Source organism: Zea mays, chromosome 1 (assembly GCF_902167145.1).
Source record: "Zea mays cultivar B73 chromosome 1, Zm-B73-REFERENCE-NAM-5.0, whole genome shotgun sequence".
Classification (NCBI taxonomy): domain Eukaryota; kingdom Viridiplantae; phylum Streptophyta; class Magnoliopsida; order Poales; family Poaceae; genus Zea; species Zea mays.
Genome location: NC_050096.1, coordinates 146,140,115 through 146,157,793, shown reverse-complemented (window position 1 = coordinate 146,157,793; position 17,679 = coordinate 146,140,115). Strand labels below are relative to the sequence as shown.

At 41.4% G+C, this 17,679-nt stretch overlaps 1 protein-coding gene across 1 annotated transcript; it reads left to right on the top strand.

Moving 5' to 3' along the window:
- Positions 1-10,324: 10,324 nt before the first annotated feature.
- Positions 10,325-17,012, top strand: LOC103644948 (thioredoxin domain-containing protein PLP3A). The gene is made up of 10 exons (XM_020542301.1): positions 10,325-10,391; positions 13,095-13,161; positions 15,001-15,061; positions 15,209-15,334; positions 15,470-15,473; positions 16,259-16,298; positions 16,387-16,459; positions 16,539-16,600; positions 16,727-16,830; positions 16,906-17,012. The coding sequence occupies exons 1-10, from the start codon at positions 10,325-10,327 to the stop codon at positions 17,010-17,012; spliced, it is 711 nt and encodes a 236-aa protein (XP_020397890.1).
- Positions 17,013-17,679: the final 667 nt, after the last annotated feature.

The following is a 17,679-nucleotide window of genomic DNA, read 5'->3' as shown; positions in this document are numbered from 1 at the left end:
TCTCTTTCGGACTCGTTTATATTTCTAACGCTAACCCCGGCTTGTAGTGTGTGCTTAAGTCTATAAATTTAAGATTTGCCTATTCACCCCCCCCCCACCTCTAGGTGACTTTCAATTTGTAACAAAGATATCAAGGAGTATAAAGATTGATTGCGGCAGGCAGCTGGGTGGCCATAATAACTTATCTCAAAATCATATCATGCATAAAATAATAGGCTGAGGGTTGTGGTTGAAAAAGCATAGGTAATTTATGCACAAAGGGATCCAGTGAGCTTGTCGTGCTTATCCGGCAAAAGGGTGAGAGCTCACGGAACTGGCTTCTGGCTCCACCGTCTGGCGTAGACTTGCAGATCCGGCCTTCACGGGATGGTACGAACGCTCTGATAACTATGCAACATGAACAAGCAAACATACAAACCAGCAAGTATATCAACAAATATTTAGTATAGTGGTCAGAATAGCGATATATGGATGGGTAGAGTCTTGAGCAGAGTCTGTGTCCCATGGTGTTGTGATAGTACTGGTGGTGGAGCAGAGGTGCTTACCAGGAGGGTGGATTGGAGGCGAAGCGACACTATGCGCGTAGCCGGTAGAGCGGAGTAACTGAGTGGGTGGGGTGTTTGCCTTGGCTGAGGGTGTTGAGTGTGTGGAGAGGGAGAGGGTAACTGGGTCTATTTATAGCTGGGTGTATGTGGTGTAGTACAGTAGAGTTCACTGTTGGTGAGAATAGTGACGAATGAATCGTCTGACTTAGTATGAACAGGAGAGTTATAGGCAAAATATGGGACAAGAGTATTTTGGGAGTTTTCTGAAATATGAACCATGCTTAAGGGATGACATGGTTGGATAGGGAATAATTTGATAAGAATTTAGAAACAAGAATTATTGAAATCTGAGTTTGTTAGTGTTGGGGGCCTTCGGCTTCCGAAGGTCCTCAAAAACATGATTTGACAATGTTTTCCAAGTGAAATATGCGAACAGTTATCTTCGGAATCAGGTTACGGGTATACAAGAGTATGGTCAAGACGAAGCTTGAGTGGGACGGAAGGCGATCATGACGAAGGATAAGACGATCACGAAGCTATGCGCAGAAAGGCTTCAGCATGACAGCAGAAAAGGGGAACCGACTTAAAGATGAAAAGCCAAATTAGACCTCGAAGAATTACTATAGAGTTATTGATAAATGTAAAGGGCATTAATGTAATTCTACACGGGCTGCGTCCCGTGCCTATAAATAGATGAACAGTACTCCTGTACTGTTCACGCTGACTTGGCATTCGCTTTTTGCATCACGCCTGTACCTTTACTTTTCGTCAATCTGAAGGTACATTTATAATTTGTCATTATGAATTTAATAATGCAAATAAAAATAAGTTGATGATAATATCTGAATTATTATTTCATACATGTATTCTTCTTTATTATCTATCGAGGTCACGAAGGGCTTTTTCCTTCATAACCTTCGTCCAGAATTCATTATATCCGAAGGGACATAATGTCTTGAAGGACGAAGGACTTTTACATTTAACACTTTTTGTGTTGCCTTGTTCTTAACTCTTAGCATTTGAGAACAAGTCCCCAACATTGGCGCCCACCTCCGGTGAACTCACGTCCATTTTTTGAGATTTGAACACCTTCGGCAAGCATCACCTTCGTCATGCCGTCGAAGAAAGCTTCAGCCACAGGGGCTGCCACTCTGCAGCCGCTGGATCCCAATCAGGATGTCCTTTCTCTTAGGGAGGCCCGAAGCCAGAAGAGGAAGGCCACCAGTCCAACGCCTCCGGAGGACGACTTGGATCAGGAAATCCAAAACTTGGAGATGCTCCATCAACAGGTTCAACGAAAAAAGGAAAAGATGGCTCGTCTAGCTGACCTACAGAGGCAGATAGATGAAGCTTCGGAAGAAGTTCGTCATCTTGCTCAAGATGACCAGAATCGAAGGCCTCCGCGCAGAGAACTTCATCAGGAGGGCTTCTACAATGAGGATGACTGGTATGAAGATTTCCATCATGGAAATTTTGCTTTTGATGATGCTTCTCCTCTGTCAACAGAACTGCAGGCTACACCTTGGCCCCAGTCTTACAAGCCATCCCAGCTCCCCATGTACGACGGTCATTCAGACCCGAAGCAATTCTTGATGAGCTATGAAGCAACTATATCTTCGTATGGTGGCAACACGGCGGTCATGGCGAAGTCTTTCGTCATGGCTGTCAAGACTGTTGCACAAACCTGGTACTCCTCTCTTCGGCCAGGGACAACCACTTCATGGCAAAAGCTGAAGGACATGTTGATAACCAGCTTCCAAGGGTTTCAAACGAAGCCAGTCACTGCTCAAGCTTTATTCCAGTGCACCCAGGACCACGAAGAATACCTTCAGGCGTATGTCCGAAGGTTCCTGCGTCTGAGAGCACAGGCACCAACAGTGCCCAACGAAATTGTCATTGAGGCCATGATCAAGGGGCTTCGGTCGGGACCTTCAGCTCAGTACTTTGCCAGAAAGTCTCCTCAAACTTTGGAGAAGTTGCTCCAGAAGATGGACGAGTATATTCGAGCTGATAATGGTTTTCGCCAAAGAAGGGAGGAAGCATTCAGGTTCTCTGAAATGACCAGGGGCTTCGGAGGAAGATTCCATCCGAGGCACGTCAGGTCAATTCACAACTCTACTCAAAGTGATGATAGAGGGAGTCAACAGCAAAGGCCGCAGTACTCTTCGCAAGCTTTGGGGCAGCAGCAAAGCTCTTTCCGGCCGCCAGCGCCAAGGGGCAAAGGCGCCAGGGGCTTCGGGGGAGGATTTGGAGATCAGCCAAGAAAAATTTACTGCCTATTCTGTGGTGAAGACAAGGGCCATACCACCAGGATGTGCCATGTTACCATCCAGAAGCAAAACGAGATAGCAGAAGCTGCAGCGCAACAGAGTCAGCCGAAGCAAGTCATGCATACTGCTTCGTACCATTCGCCTTACATTCCAGAATATGTAGGCAATCACCATGCAGCTTCTGTTGCTTCGGCAAGTCAACCCCAAGCATCTTGGCAACAGCCTCCACCGCCACCACCAACGCAACGAGGTCAGCAGCCAGAAGGGAGTCAGCACACTCACCTTCAGTGGGACTTCAGAGAGGAGTCCGAAGCTCGCACAGTCAATAGCACTGTGCCAGAGTCGAAGCATATTTACTAACAAATATCCTACCTCGACAGCAACTTTTCGCATTTTCGTATTTCAGTCTTACTTTCTTTTTAATAAGGAACAATTATGGGAAGTTTAAGTGCTTTTTACCGTTTTTTCAATCTCTTGTAACAGTTTCGCTTTTTACCATAATGAAAATATATCTTCTCCATAGGCTTAAGTTGCCGAAGCATAAGAATTTACGGTGGCAAGGAGGACCTTCGATTTATTAAAAATCTGTTCTAAGGAACGCAGTACAATTTCTTCGAAGCAGCAAAAAGTCGTTCCTAAGGGAGCGCAGTGTAAGTTTTCTGCTCAAAAGTCGTTCCTAAGGGAGCGCAGTGTAAGTTTTTTGCTCAAAAGTCGTTCCGAAGGGAATGCAGAGCTTACAGCGAAAAATAAACGTTGATTCCGCTGAAAGTAAAAGGCAAAGAAGCTCCTAAGGGAGGCTTACAGCGAAAAATAAACGCTGATTCCGCTAAAAGTAAAAGGCGAAGAAGCTCCTAAGGGAGGCTTACAGCGAAAAATAAACGCTGATTCCGCTGAAGTAAAAAGCGAAGAAGCTCCTAAGGGAGGCTTACAGTGAAAAATAAATGTCGACCTTTGGCAAATATCATTTTGCATAACATCACATCATTACATCATATGCATAGCATAACATCATACATCATAGTGCATCAACAATGCAAGGGGGGTCTCAATATTGATATTCGAAGATCGTTTTGAAGAAATAGTGACACGGCACAAACAATAGCCATTGAAGAGTTATATCTTCGTCAAACTCTGAAATAGAAAGATCTATTGATTATTGATTTCATGAGGATTGGTTACTGATTTTATAAGAACACGGATATTATTTACGAAGCATGAAAAGAAGGGAAGGTGTTTTTTCGCCGAAGGCTCAAAACGGTATGTATATGATGTTTCATGCATCGTAAAGAGTAGAACTATAAACAGCTAATATATTACCTCTAAAGTTACACAATATTACACATGATTCTCAACAGACATTACATTCTAAATGTTTTTACAGCAGCATCTAATCTTCTCTTAGGACTACTTTTGCAGCTTCGTTTAAAAGCTGATCAACAACTTTATCCATGATAGCTTCGGCCATTTGTCTAATTTCGTCATCCCCCTTCGTGTGGGGGCCGGAGTTGGCTCAGCAGGTTCTGAGGGAAGAGTAGATACAGATTTATTATTATTACAAATCGTGAACGAGTTCGAAATCAAAAAATTACAACAAAGAGTCAAAAACCACTAGTTAATACCTATTTTCCCTTCAAGCTCTGCGCTTTTTTCAGCGGCCTCTGCTACTTTTCTAGCATCATGGATGCCTTTTTCGCTTGAATAATTTCTTGGGCCATTTCTCGGCCGCCATTGTCCCAGATGTCGATGAAAAATTTTCCACCGACCAGGCTTGCTTCGGTCGAGGGGTCTTTTATATCTTCGGAGGATAAGGCAGTTTCGGATTGTGCTAAAGATTTCACATGCTCACAGCCTTTCCTCTCCAAAATAGTAGCAATCCCCCTGGCACCCGAAAAAGCACAAATGTCTCCGCGGCTATTCAAAATTTCCTCAAAGGCCTCATCTTCGTGACTGATCCATTCAATCGGGCCTTCGGGGTTACCCCTTGTGAAGTTTTCCTCGCTCGAGAATGCGCCAACGCTGGCGAAGCTAGTTTTTATTTTCTTAGCGCATTCTATAGATTTGTCATAGCACCTTTTCTTGGATGCTCGAAGCTCTTCAACGTTTCCTTCTAAATGATTTGCCCACTGATCGCTAAGTTCTCGTTTCGTCTCTTCAAGTATGCGTTCTTCTTTAGCTCTGGCTAACTGTTTCCGAAGATCTTCAATTTCGCGCTTCTGAGCCTCAGCTTGAGCTTTAGAAGTAGCTTCGTCTTCCTTTATCTTATCCACCAATGTAAGCAGAATTTTATCTTTTTCCAAAGCTTCGTTCCTCAGTTTAATAACCTCTGTTCGTAGGTTGTTAAAAGCAATATTATAGCTCTTGTCTTCATCATTCTTTTGCGCTCTCAAAGCGTTGCTAAGTATTAAACCCTATATGAAAAGAATTAGTATAAGAATAAAAGAATAATTCAAAAATTATAAATTTCCAAATATACAATTTTCATACCTTCAGACTATTATATGCGAGGCTATCTGCAAGATCGTCCTTTGTCATAGCGCAGAGGCCAGCTTCAAGCTTCGGGAACCCCATACTTCTAGCCATCTCCCGGCAGACAGATAATTCTTTGTTGTCTGGGAGGCAGTATAAGAAGTCATCTTCGTCTGTACCATTGAATATTAAGGCCCCCTTTGGATACTTCAGTTCTCGGGCATAGTGATTAGCTTCAAAAATCTCTTCTTCAGATAATCTTTTTCCCGAAGCATGTTGTACAATATAATCAAGGGCTTTGGAGGATGCTTCGGGGGCAGCAGTGTCAGTTTCTTCAACCAAAATTGGCTCCGCTATTTTTGTTTCTTCGGCTTCCAAGGGTTTCACCTTGGTGGGCTCTGAAGGCCCAGCTTCAGTTTCAGATTGTTGCTTTGAAGCTTCGGCAACAAAGGCTTCAGTATGCACTTCAGAAGTTTCAACAATTTTCTTCGGAGTTATGCTTGAAGACTTAATTGTCTCCAAAACATCTAGCACATTAACCATCCTTTTTCTTTTCGGGGTCACTGCTGGACCCTTTTGGCTTTTTACCGCCTCAATTTTTGCAGAAGGACTTAAAACTTCTGATATTTTTGTTTCTTCAGTCCTCGGTTCTTCTATCTTTTCTGTTGCTGGCACTTCAGCCAGCTCTTCGATTTTTGGCAGCGGAGTTGGTTCTTTAGCTTCGGTGGCCGAAGAGGTCTCACCGACAAACTCAGGCACTGTGGCCGGTTCAATATAACGTGGCCGGTGTGTGAGAACCTTTACCCTTTTCCTCTTCGGCGCCGGCTCGCTAGGAGCGGCTGAAGCAGTTTCCTTCGCAGAAGATGTATTCTTTCTTTTTTGACCCCGCGCTGGATAACGGTAGTCGGGGTAGACAAACCCAATTGCATCAAATACTCGGTTGAGTCTCTTCTTCTTTCGGCCTCCGAAGGCCGCTGATAATGCAGTATCTTCGTCCTTTGAGTATACCCCAAGCAATTCATCACTTACGGTCTCAATGCTTTTTAGCCAGTCGTCATCTGGCTCGACGAATTTATCCCCATATTGGAATGTGTATTTTAGCTTAACTAATCCACCTTCGTCAGTTTCTTTAATGGTCTCCTTCGGCATTTCCCACTTTTCCACAAGTGGCCATACTCTGAATGCAATATGTTCTTGGACCAAATCCCTTGTCCCAAAAAAAGAGCAAACCACGCCGAAGGCTCTCTGGCATTCTTCGGCTGCTTCATTCATTTCCACCTTCGGCCTCCGCAGGCCGAAGCGTTGCCAGATAGGGCGCATAATGATACCTTTAATATCTTCCCGTGATTTCAAGTCATTCTTCACATAAAACCATTCCGTCATCCAGTCGCCAGGCCACCTCTTTCGAAAGGTTGGCACGGGACAGCTTGACCCGGACCGAGCGCCGAAGCTGTAGCAGCCAAAATTGTTGTGATACTGCTCTTTACCCCAGGGTTTTGTCTCATACAATAGCTCATGTATGTTGCAGAAACTTTTTGCATTTGGTTCTAAACCTTGGCTCCTTACGGCCCAGACGAAGATGCCCATTCTTATGATTGATTCAGGAGTAAGTTGATGAAGGTAGACTTCAAATGTCTTCAGTACTTCCACGACAAAACTGCTCAAGGGAAACCGCAATCCAGCCTTCAGGAAGCTTCGGAAGATTACGACTTCATTCTCTTCGGGAGTAGGCACAGTCTTATCCCTGTCATCTGCCCTGACAATAGACATGTCTCGAAAATACCTTCCCTTCATGGTATCAAGTTGACTCTGTTTAATGCTCGATTTTCCGAAGACTGTGTGACTTGGTCGCCACGGTCGATCTTCGGAATCTTCACCCCCACTTTCTACATCATAGCTATCACTATCACCAGTGTCTTCAGATAAGCCCTCCAGGGTCTCCCTAGTGATCTTCTCTGTATTGGTCTTTGCTATTGACTGAAGAAAGCCGAGATGCATCTCCTCAGAAAGGCTCAGCTTCGATTCAGCAACAGTTTTCTTATCTTCAGACATCTTCGCAAACGCTGAGAAAGTGCTCTCGAAACCGAAGCTTAAAAATTTAAAAAGCCAAGCAAGTGTTGTTGTGCACAGGCTAAAAGTTGGGTGAGCAAGAGCAGATGGCAAGAGAGTGTGCCAAATAAACTTGTGGTGAGCTCTTATTTATACACCCAGTGCGTTGAAAACTGGAGGGTACCGCTTGTCAAAGACTGTTGCTATTCTAGCAAAGGGAAGGTGTTTTTTCGGACCTTCGGCTTAAGGCCTTCGTCCATGTCGCAATATGAATTTATCATTCCAGCAAATTAATATTGCGAGGGGCTACTGTTGGGGGCCTTCGGCTTCCGAAGGTCCTCAAAAACATGATTTGACAATGTTTTCCAAGTGAAATATGCGAACAGGTATCTTTGGAATCAGGTTACGGGTATACAAGAGTATGGTCAAGACGAAGCTTGAGTGGGACGGAAGGCGATCATGACGAAGGATAAGACGATCACGAAGCTATGCGCAGAAAGGCTTCGGCATGACAGCAGAAAAGGGGAACCGACTTAAAGATGAAAAGCCAAATTAGACCTCGAAGAATTACTATAGAGTTATTGATAAATGTAAAGGGCATTAATGTAATTCTACACGGGCTGTGTCCCGTGCCTATAAATAGATGAACAGTACTCCTGTACTGTTTACGCTGACTTGGCATTCGCTTTTTGCATCACGCCTGTACCTTTACTTTTCGTCAATCTGAAGGTACATTTATAATTTGTCATTATGAATTTAATAATGCAAATAAAAATAAGTTGATGATAATATCTGAATTATTATTTCATACATGTATTCTTCTTTATTATCTATCGAGGTCACGAAGGGCTTTTTCCTTTATAACCTTCGTCCAGAATTCATTATATCCGAAGGGACATCTTTACTATCTATTAAGGCTGTAAGGGTAGCCTGCCTTTTTTTGTTCTGCCTCTCCCTGGCCGTAGGATCTTCTATCTCGGTTCTGCCGCTCCGTGACCATAGGATCATATGTCGTGAGCCCAGCGCGCCATACGTCACCCCACCCTCACCCTACCACCTTCGGCGGCGCCCGCGTGCGCAGCAACTGCCCCCTCACCACCCCAGCGCCGCCGTCCTCCCACCTCCGCGGTTCTCGCGTCCCCCACCCCCACATGGCGATCCAGGCGCAGCAGTAGGCCACCCCGTCGCCGACGCGCGACAGGGCGGGCAGCGGCAAGTGTCCGGCTGACACAGAGAAGCTCCCCAGCGCCGCCGCGTCCTCGGACGACGTGGACCTCGTCGTCGTCACCTCCACGCACCACGCCGCCAGGTACGTGCCGCCGCGAGTCACGTCGCACACCGCCGACTCGAATCCTGCCCGCTGTGGTGGCAATTAGACGGTAAGAAACAACAGGTATCTTTTGATTGTTTCATCATGTGCATGCTTCAGTTAACGGTACACACTACACAGAAAAAATTTCAAGTCCATACATTTGCTAACTGTAATGTCATTCTTGCTAAATAATGATGTCATATAATCATATCAAATATCTGCTAAAGTGTAGTGCTCCCTTCGTGAGTTGGTGTTTATTTTTCGATGGCATTCCATGATTTCCACTGCAACAAAGTGTAGTTGTCCACCCTTCTTTGATACATGTCTTCCACGTGGATGTTTTTTTTTCATGAGCACCTTTCATCCATAATGGCAAATATCCATAGTGATTCAATTCGTTTAGTGCGTAGTGGTTTTTGGACTAACACCTCTGTCAACTTTCAATGTTTGTGCAAATGGTAATGATTTTAGCTTATATTCTGAACACCATTTTAAGGTTTTCTTCAGCATTTTAGTAGCCTTCTTTACGTCCCAGTTCCTTGCTATCGGGTACCTTGCAATTGAAGCATCTGAGCAATATAGAGCTGATTTTTCAAATAGTTGTCCTAGGTCAGTTCTAACTTTACCTTGCAATTGATGCAGGTTGAAATTTTGGTCTGCTTAAATTATTTCAGCCCAAAAAAATTTGTTTTGCTTAAATTGCATTGCGAATTCAGATGTAACATAGCGAGTTATTTTATTTGTATTCTGCATTTTGAAGCGATAGAAATGTTGTGAATTGTCGAGTGGTATATGTGGTGCTACCCTATTATGATCTTCTTTTGGATATTGTGTGTACCTCTGAATTAGTGGGGAAGGGAAAAGGACATCCTATGGATTGCATTTGTTTCGATTGCTTAAAACTGTATAATAATTAAATGGAAATTATAAATTATCATCTCTTTATATATTTGATTCAATTATCACACGTGTAGTTATGTATTGGTCCATATGTGTAGATTAGAAATAAAGATGCAGGTACTCAGTGGTATACTTCTAGACATTTAGCAGTACAGGATAATCATGGTTACTGATCCATCTGTGTATCAGTTCATTTTTTTCCTTTGTTGCTGTCACAAATCACAGAGTAAAGCCTAAGAAGATCCGAATTCTAGAGATGCTTAAAAACAACTGTCAATGTACCGGATTTGTGAATTTGCCCTCCCAAAAATCTTTTTCTATTGCTTTCTTCATTTCTAGAAATTTAGGGAACATGTTTTGTACAGTTGCTGCAGAAGTTAGTTTGCTTGGTACATGCTTGCTATCTTTCAAACATTTTGATATTGAAAAAAATCTATGGAGCTTGCTGTATGGCTCCTGGAGGTTTTTAGATAGAAACTTTGGAACACGGAGTTCACAACTCAACATGATATTGCCATGTTGCAATTAGATTCCATATGTAATTTTTTTGAGATTGCAAACATATGTGTATGCTAGATATTGTTCTATGCATTTTTAACTGTTTTTCTTTTCTCCATGTCTAGGACATTGTTGAAGGGAAGGTGACGGTGCAAGAAGCCATCAACCCTTTTTTCTGAATGGGTTATTGGAGCAGACTGATTTAGGAGGGTTTTTATTGCCAAAAAAGTGGAGGCACCACCGCAAACGCTGACGAAGGTGGGTTCCTGAGCTGCCTCTGATTGATGTCGCCGTTGGCAGTTGCCATCTCAGTCCACACCAAGCCTGGTTCTAAGGTCGCCACCATCACAGGTCGTTCTGCCCTTTTCAGATTCTCGGTTGCTGCCGCTGTCTCTCTACTCAGACGCTAACCCTGAAGCGTCCGTGTGTGAATTTTGTACAGATCGGGGACGAGGCGGTCGACGTCTAGATCGACGCGCTGGCGAGGGATGGCGAGGTCAACGCCGCACTTGTCGACTTCATCAGCTCGGTGAGTAGTTCGTTTGCGGTTGCAAAACACTAGATTGGCTCTGAGTTCACTAGCGATTGGTACTATTGCGTTATGGGTTGAAATTGGGCTATGGATTCTGTGATTCGTATACTATCCAGTGTCCTGGTTTGTAAATTGAGAATCCACAGATATATGATTTGTCGATACACTTTATCCTTAATTATTGATGACCTGTGATCCTCATTTTATCTTAATAGAATCTTCTGCCAAAATTTTTATAACTTTAGCTTGTATCTACAGAGGTGTGGGGTGCCGATCAAACATTTAACAACCTAGCACTTATCACAGTGGCAGACTACATGAACATCTTGAACTAAATCAACTAACAGAGCATGTGCTCTGACGTGCATCTTGCTTATCTTTGTTAGAGAGTATGTCAAATCATTTACTTTTTTCGATAACATTTCTTCTAAACTAACGGTTAGTTTGATAATATTGATAAAACTACAATTCAGTTCTCTTACTAATAGAGTTGTAATTGAACAACGTGGTATTGTGGTTTTCTTAATGCTTGCATGAATTACTAATTTTTCTTAATGCTTGCATGAATTAAAATATGCAATTCGGTGCTCAAGAACCTTATCATGTTCAATAACAAAATCTGGAATTTCAATCTCTCCCTTTCGATACAACCTGTAACTGAAACCTCTGTTAAGGTAATTCCTGAAAAAGGTAAAGAGATCGAGATGATTGAACTCTGAATAATATCCTTGGCAACTTAGATGGCACGACTAGAACAAATTTGCAGCATTCTACCTTGCCAACAATATCCAGATATTTCAATACTTGACAGTGAACAAAGAAAAGAGAGCAGTAAACAAGATCAGCAAGTCATAGAGTTTATTGCAACAACGAGTATTCAGTACTGCATGCAATGAATATTGAGTAATGGATCATGTGCTTTGTTTCACTGTTTATTTCCATTTTCAACATTTACTTTATTAAGAAGGATGTAATTTGCATTCTATTTTAACTTTCTATAATCATATTTGTCTTACAGGCATAAAGGAAAGTGATCGGTAGAATTTTATAATACATATAAGCATGACTATAGATTAAGGTATGTAGCAGCATCCTTGTTTTGTTTACAATGTACGAATAGTTTGGGCAGCTGCTAGCTTATACAATAAAAGTAATGCCTAAGAACTAGATGAAAGAATACTGACCCTCCACTTAAAAGTAGCCTGCCAAGTGTGGCGCTGGCCAGCCTGGAGCGAAGCCCAGGATGCAAGAAGTAGAAAACCTTTTCGGTGTCTAAACTTTTAGTTTCTGGCACACTTTTTTATTTCAGTTAGGCGCAAAGGGATGTGCAACGCTTTGATCATGAGGTGTGGGATGACACAGCCACCTCTTGATGTGCGCGTACTTTGTTTTAGTGAGTTTGGTTAAATACAATTGATAAAAATGCAGACAATTCTCTGCTGCACAAAACCTATTGTGTCCTCATGTTTCGCTCTCAACCATTCTTCGACTCTCACCGGCGATGAGATGTCACTCTCATCTCCGACACTTAAATGAAATGAATACCTTTTTTCCTTAAGCTAAAGATGATGACCGTAGAGATGGAGCATCATCTCAGCTGTGCAGATATAATATTCCATAGAATTTACCATATCTTAAATAGCAATAATGTTATGGGGAATTTCATTCCCCAAGTTACCATGCAACTTGGTAAATTTCTTTAGAGTCCATTAGCAGTTCCTCCCCAGATTCATTCATTGGAGTCTTCCCCTTCCTCATGGATCGATCAACACTTGGTAAATTTGTTTCATTACCACTAACTTGTATCTCACACATAGCAACCTTTGCAAGTAGAGCAAGTAGAGTAAAAACCAACCTTTTCTGTTTTGGTAAAAAATAGTTCATTTTCTTGGTGTCACTGTTGTTTTGGTGTATTTTATGTTTTAGTACTACGCAGTAGCTCATATTAGGCGTGGTGGGAGCACTTGCTATCCTGGTAATGGTTAAATGTGCCTGTAGTTTTCTGATTTGAGTTGTGGTTACAGTTTTGGATCAAAGGCTCTATTGCTGCTATAAGACGAGAAGACGTTGGAAGGAAGGAAGCGGGCGAACGACGCGTAGATGTCGCGACGAAAGGCGTGGCGGTGGGGGCGAGACAACTCATCGGACACGGAGGCGCGAGAAGAAAACGATCAGGAACCTTGAAGCTGGAGACGAGGCAAAGAAGAATTGACACTGGGCCTATAAAATTTAGCATGTGTCGTATAGGATGTTTAATCTAATTACAAAACTAATTATATAACTAAATACTAAATGATCAAATAAATTTTTTAAGTGAATTACGTAATAATTAGGTTTAATAGATTTATCTTAGAGCTTGTTTGGGAACAAGAACATCGAAAGTAATTCGATATTCGATGAACTAAAATCCTTTTGCTATTTAGTTTTGCATTTGGTTCTTACTATGCTTCAGGGATTAAGTGGCTGTAATGACATTGGGGTAGATTGTGCTAATTTTGATTTGATTTTTTCTGCTTTTTCAGTACTTGATGATGAGGCCGTCATGAGGAAACAACTCCACGAGGCGAGAGAACAGCTCGTGAGACAAAGGTAAACATCTCTGACCCCACAAGGGCTGCAAGCACAAGCAGGTATTTATGTGTTTCACTTACTACTACCACCCTCTCTTCCAAATTGCAAGTTGTTAAATATATAAGATTGTACATGTGTTTCACTTACTACTACCACGTCGAGCGACCCATCGGTCAAGGTTCTCACTGTCTACAAAAGTAATGCTGATAACAAAATGTTTAGAGATTTAATAAAAGTGACAGGCATGTAGCTGATAACAAAATGATAATACCAGAGTTCATTGTGCATAGCTTAATTGGCAAAATCGTCGAGTGTTGTTCAATATCAGTGCATAAGTTATAAATACAATTTAACCTGCAGTTTGTAACATCTAAGGAACCTACAAAATTGCAAAGCGATGGTGTTTTGTGTGTACTGAGCAAATGCTTTTTTTCAGGGTAAACCTTTGAGCCTTGTATCTCTTTCGCACCTGGTTTAATAAATGGCTTGTTATATTCTTATCGTCACTGTTAGATGTCATTGGAGAAGGTAGCAGCTAAAATTATTCGCTTAGTTTCTGGTTTGATTTAAAAATCCTTAGTGGCTCTTAATTATCAAATGGCTGCCCATATAGCTTATGACGTTCACTTCTTGACTCGGTTGCCGAGTTTTGAATGTAGAATTTACTCAGTTATAAGCAGTGATTGAAGTCCAGAAAATTTACCAAACAAAATTTCCAATTCAACTATTGTGCCACTCCATGTAGCTGAAGAGTGCAAGGTGAAATGAAAGGCTGATTGCACAGAATAGGGGGATGCAATTAGATAATTCAACTATTGTGCATAGCTTAATTGGTGAAATCATTGATTGATGTTCAATATCAGTGCATAAGTTATAAATATGATCCAATTCAAGTATTTGTAGTTATATTGGTTATGTTGATCGCATAGTGCTGAGGCTATTTACGATCGTTTAGTGTGTTGAAGCTCTTAAATTTACAGTTCGGTATAGAATCTCAATTAAATCGTTTTCTATAATGTTCTGCTTGGAATATCAAAAGATCATTTTTTCTATGTTGTGAATTAGTGTTTGCTTTGAAAGGTTTGAGTGGATCTTTGTTGCTGGTGGTTGTGGTTTCTTGGTTGGATGGAATGTTACCCAGTTCAAGTGTTTTGCATCGTAATTTGGTTTTATTGCCTTAAGATTCTTCTAGCATTTCCCTGTTTGGTCAGTACACGGATGTGTTACTCATTTTTTCCTCTAAACATCAATCAACTTGTACTGTTAATAGACATTGTCATGTAGTGGAAGCAGCCAAGTATAGCTACAAAAAATAGTTGCATCCTGATGTAAATTCCTATGTTCATATGGCATAGGGGAAAACCATTATGCACTCTCTTAATAAACCCTTAATAACCGTCAAATGAGCCCACCCCTTAATAAACCCTGGCTCGCCACCGCCGCCGCCGTCCATGATTTCGCTCTCTTCTTCCTGTCGAGACCCAACCATACCAGCGGCATCGCAGGCTGACGAGGAGGCAGAGTAGAGTGGCCGGGAAATTAGAAGGGTCACTGTGGTGAAAATTTGTATCTTTCCGTTTGAGGTTTTAATTTGGAATCTTTATTTTGTGTTACTACTAGCTATTCGTGCAGTACAGTTGTGATTTCTATGATGTTGAGGCAGAATTGTTTGCATAACATACGTCTCTTTTATATAAAAATAAAGTTTGGACACTAAGTTTTGTTAATGTGAATGTAAATAGTTCGATCAGTTCATAGTACAATTGCAAGCTAATAACTGGTGTATATTGTGTTAACCTTGTTGTTTAATTATTATGAGTTTCAGAAGTTAATTTAAGATTCTCATTTATCTTGAAGGTATGAGCTTGGCTGCCAGCCTGCTAACACCAAATTGTCTAGCAATAAGACAGTGAGGAGGGTCCGTGTCCGTGGAGGCAACACGAAGTGGAGGGCTCTCTGATTGGATACAGGTAACTACTCGTGGGGAAGTGAGGCTCTTACCCGCAAGACTCGCATCCTGGATGTGGTCTATAATGCATCAAACAATGAGCTTGTGAGGACTCAGACTCTTGTGAAGAGCGCCATTGTACAAGTTGATGCTGCTCCATTCAAGCAGTGGTACCTCACTCACTATGGAGTGGACATCGGTAGGAAGAAGAAGGTGCATGTCGCTAAGAAGGATGACACTGAGGTATATTCATTCAATTTAAGGTTTAATTGTTGTTTGCCCTTAGAATAGGTTGACTTAATAGTTCATGAATTGTTGTATTTGGTGAATAGCTGATTGATAGATATCTTATTAATGCATTGTTTTTAACATGTGCAGTTCTGTGGCTTAGTTTTTCAATGAATCTCTTCCTTCTCTATGATCAGCCTGCCACACAATCCCCATCCTCCACTTCAACAACCAATTTCTAAATGGATCCATCAACCAATTTCTAAATCGATGATATTTGATTGTTTGATTTTGGTGTAGACTCTCGATTTAAACAATTTCAAGTGTCTGTAGAATGTAGTTTGGATGTGAACTGAAGTAGTGATAGTTGCTACTGACCTTCATAATTTTTGCAAATGGTCTGGGATAGTTTGGTGATGCTGTTCATAATCATGTGCCTTCATATTGAGGAAGCATGCAACTCGATACGAAAGCATAGATGATGGGTAAGAGTGTTTGTGCTTATGCTCAAATGTTAGATATGCGTTTTTCAAATATCGACAGCCATATGGACACATATGTTAATGGATGCCAGAAAAAATTTAAAGTACACATGTTAACTATAATTTTAGACAGCCGTGGTAGGACATTTATCATTTTAGATAGCTGCAAACGTAATTTAACTTTCAACTACCTATGTAACAGACCCATCACATGTCTATTTTATCATTTTATTCAGATTGTTCATGATTTATAGTTAACATGTTGTCGTGGCTCAACATTCCATCTGGTCCAGTTATGGAAGGTCCATTTGATTCATGTGTGCTCCTGGATTATCATTTGCACCTGACAGTAATATGTGTATGTACTACAATGATCATCTTCTGTTGTCAGTCTAGCGCATGTTATGCTTCTTGATGTTATGACTTCACATCAATCTATCCACCCATCTACTGTTAGTCATATGCCATTTTTACCACCGTGAATTTTACCGTTGCAAGTATGCCATAGCTTGTCTTTCTTGCTTCTTAAGACATTGTTCTGTCTTTTGGCACTTATGGAAATTATTTTATCTGAATATTTGCTAGGATCATGGATAAGCATTTGAAGACCCTTGCCCCAATCTACGTGGGAACAAAATTCGTCAAGCTTGATGTCGAAGTTTGTATACTACCACTTGGCTATAAACTACATCCTTTTAATAATCATGGAGCCTAATTCCATATGTAACTAACTGCAGAATGCTCCATTTTTTGTGGCCAAACTGGCAATCAAGATACTGCCATGTGTAATATTGTTCAAGTAAGCGCACAAGTTTTATGTCGCTCCTGCCCATTTGATAATGTTTATTGTTGTTTGGTACCCTGCAATCTTCCTGCCTCACATTACTACCTGCTTCACCATACTATGACTGTTGTCATTTTTCAGGAAGGGTATTGTTGTTGACCGATTAGTTGGGATTCAAGATCTCAGAAGTAAAGACGATTTTCTGACAAGAGCATTGGAACATATTCTTATTCTCAAGACGAAAGGTAACCATGGAAACCATACAACAACCCTTTACAATCTGGGACGACAAATGTGTTGACAGTCCAAAAAAATTATAGGGATAATCGATGAGAAGAAGAAAGATGATGACGATGCCGATGAAGAAAGCGAGGCTAATAATAGGAGGGTTAAGTCCTCAACTGCTAAAGACTCTGACTCAGACTGAACCTGGGACGAGGATTGATGACTCACCGTTTTTGCACTTTGGATTTTGTTTGTTCTGTGTTGTGTTGTACTGTAATTGATTTGAGTAACCATGTATCGGTACCAGACACCACAACAAGAACATGTACAAGAGATTCTTTAGCATCCATTGTGTGTAAAAGCTAAGGTTTGTGGCTGCCTTTTATTTCGTTTTTCCTCAGCTGTCATAGGATGGTACACCACAACAAGAACATGTACAAGTATGCCATAGCTTGTCTTTCTTACTTCTTAAGACATTGTTCTGCCTTTTGGCACTTATGGCATATGACTTTTTCATAAATGGATTACAAATCATTTTCTCATAACAGTATAACACACATTCACACATAAATTATCTTAGTATTATATATGTTTCCGTTGCAACGCACGGGCACTCACCTAGTAATGTCTTGAAGGACGAAGGACTTTTACATTTAACACTTTTTATGTTGCCTTGTTCTTAACACTTAGCATTTGAGAACAAGTCCCCAACAGTTAGCCTGGTTCGAAGGAATCTCAAAGTTAAGCATGCTCAACTTGGAGAAACCTGGGATGGGTGACCAGATGGAAAGTTCTTACTAGAAGGAAAATCACAGTCACCGGACTTCGTATGACTGGAATATTGGTCTGGCTGGTCTTAGGTGAACTGG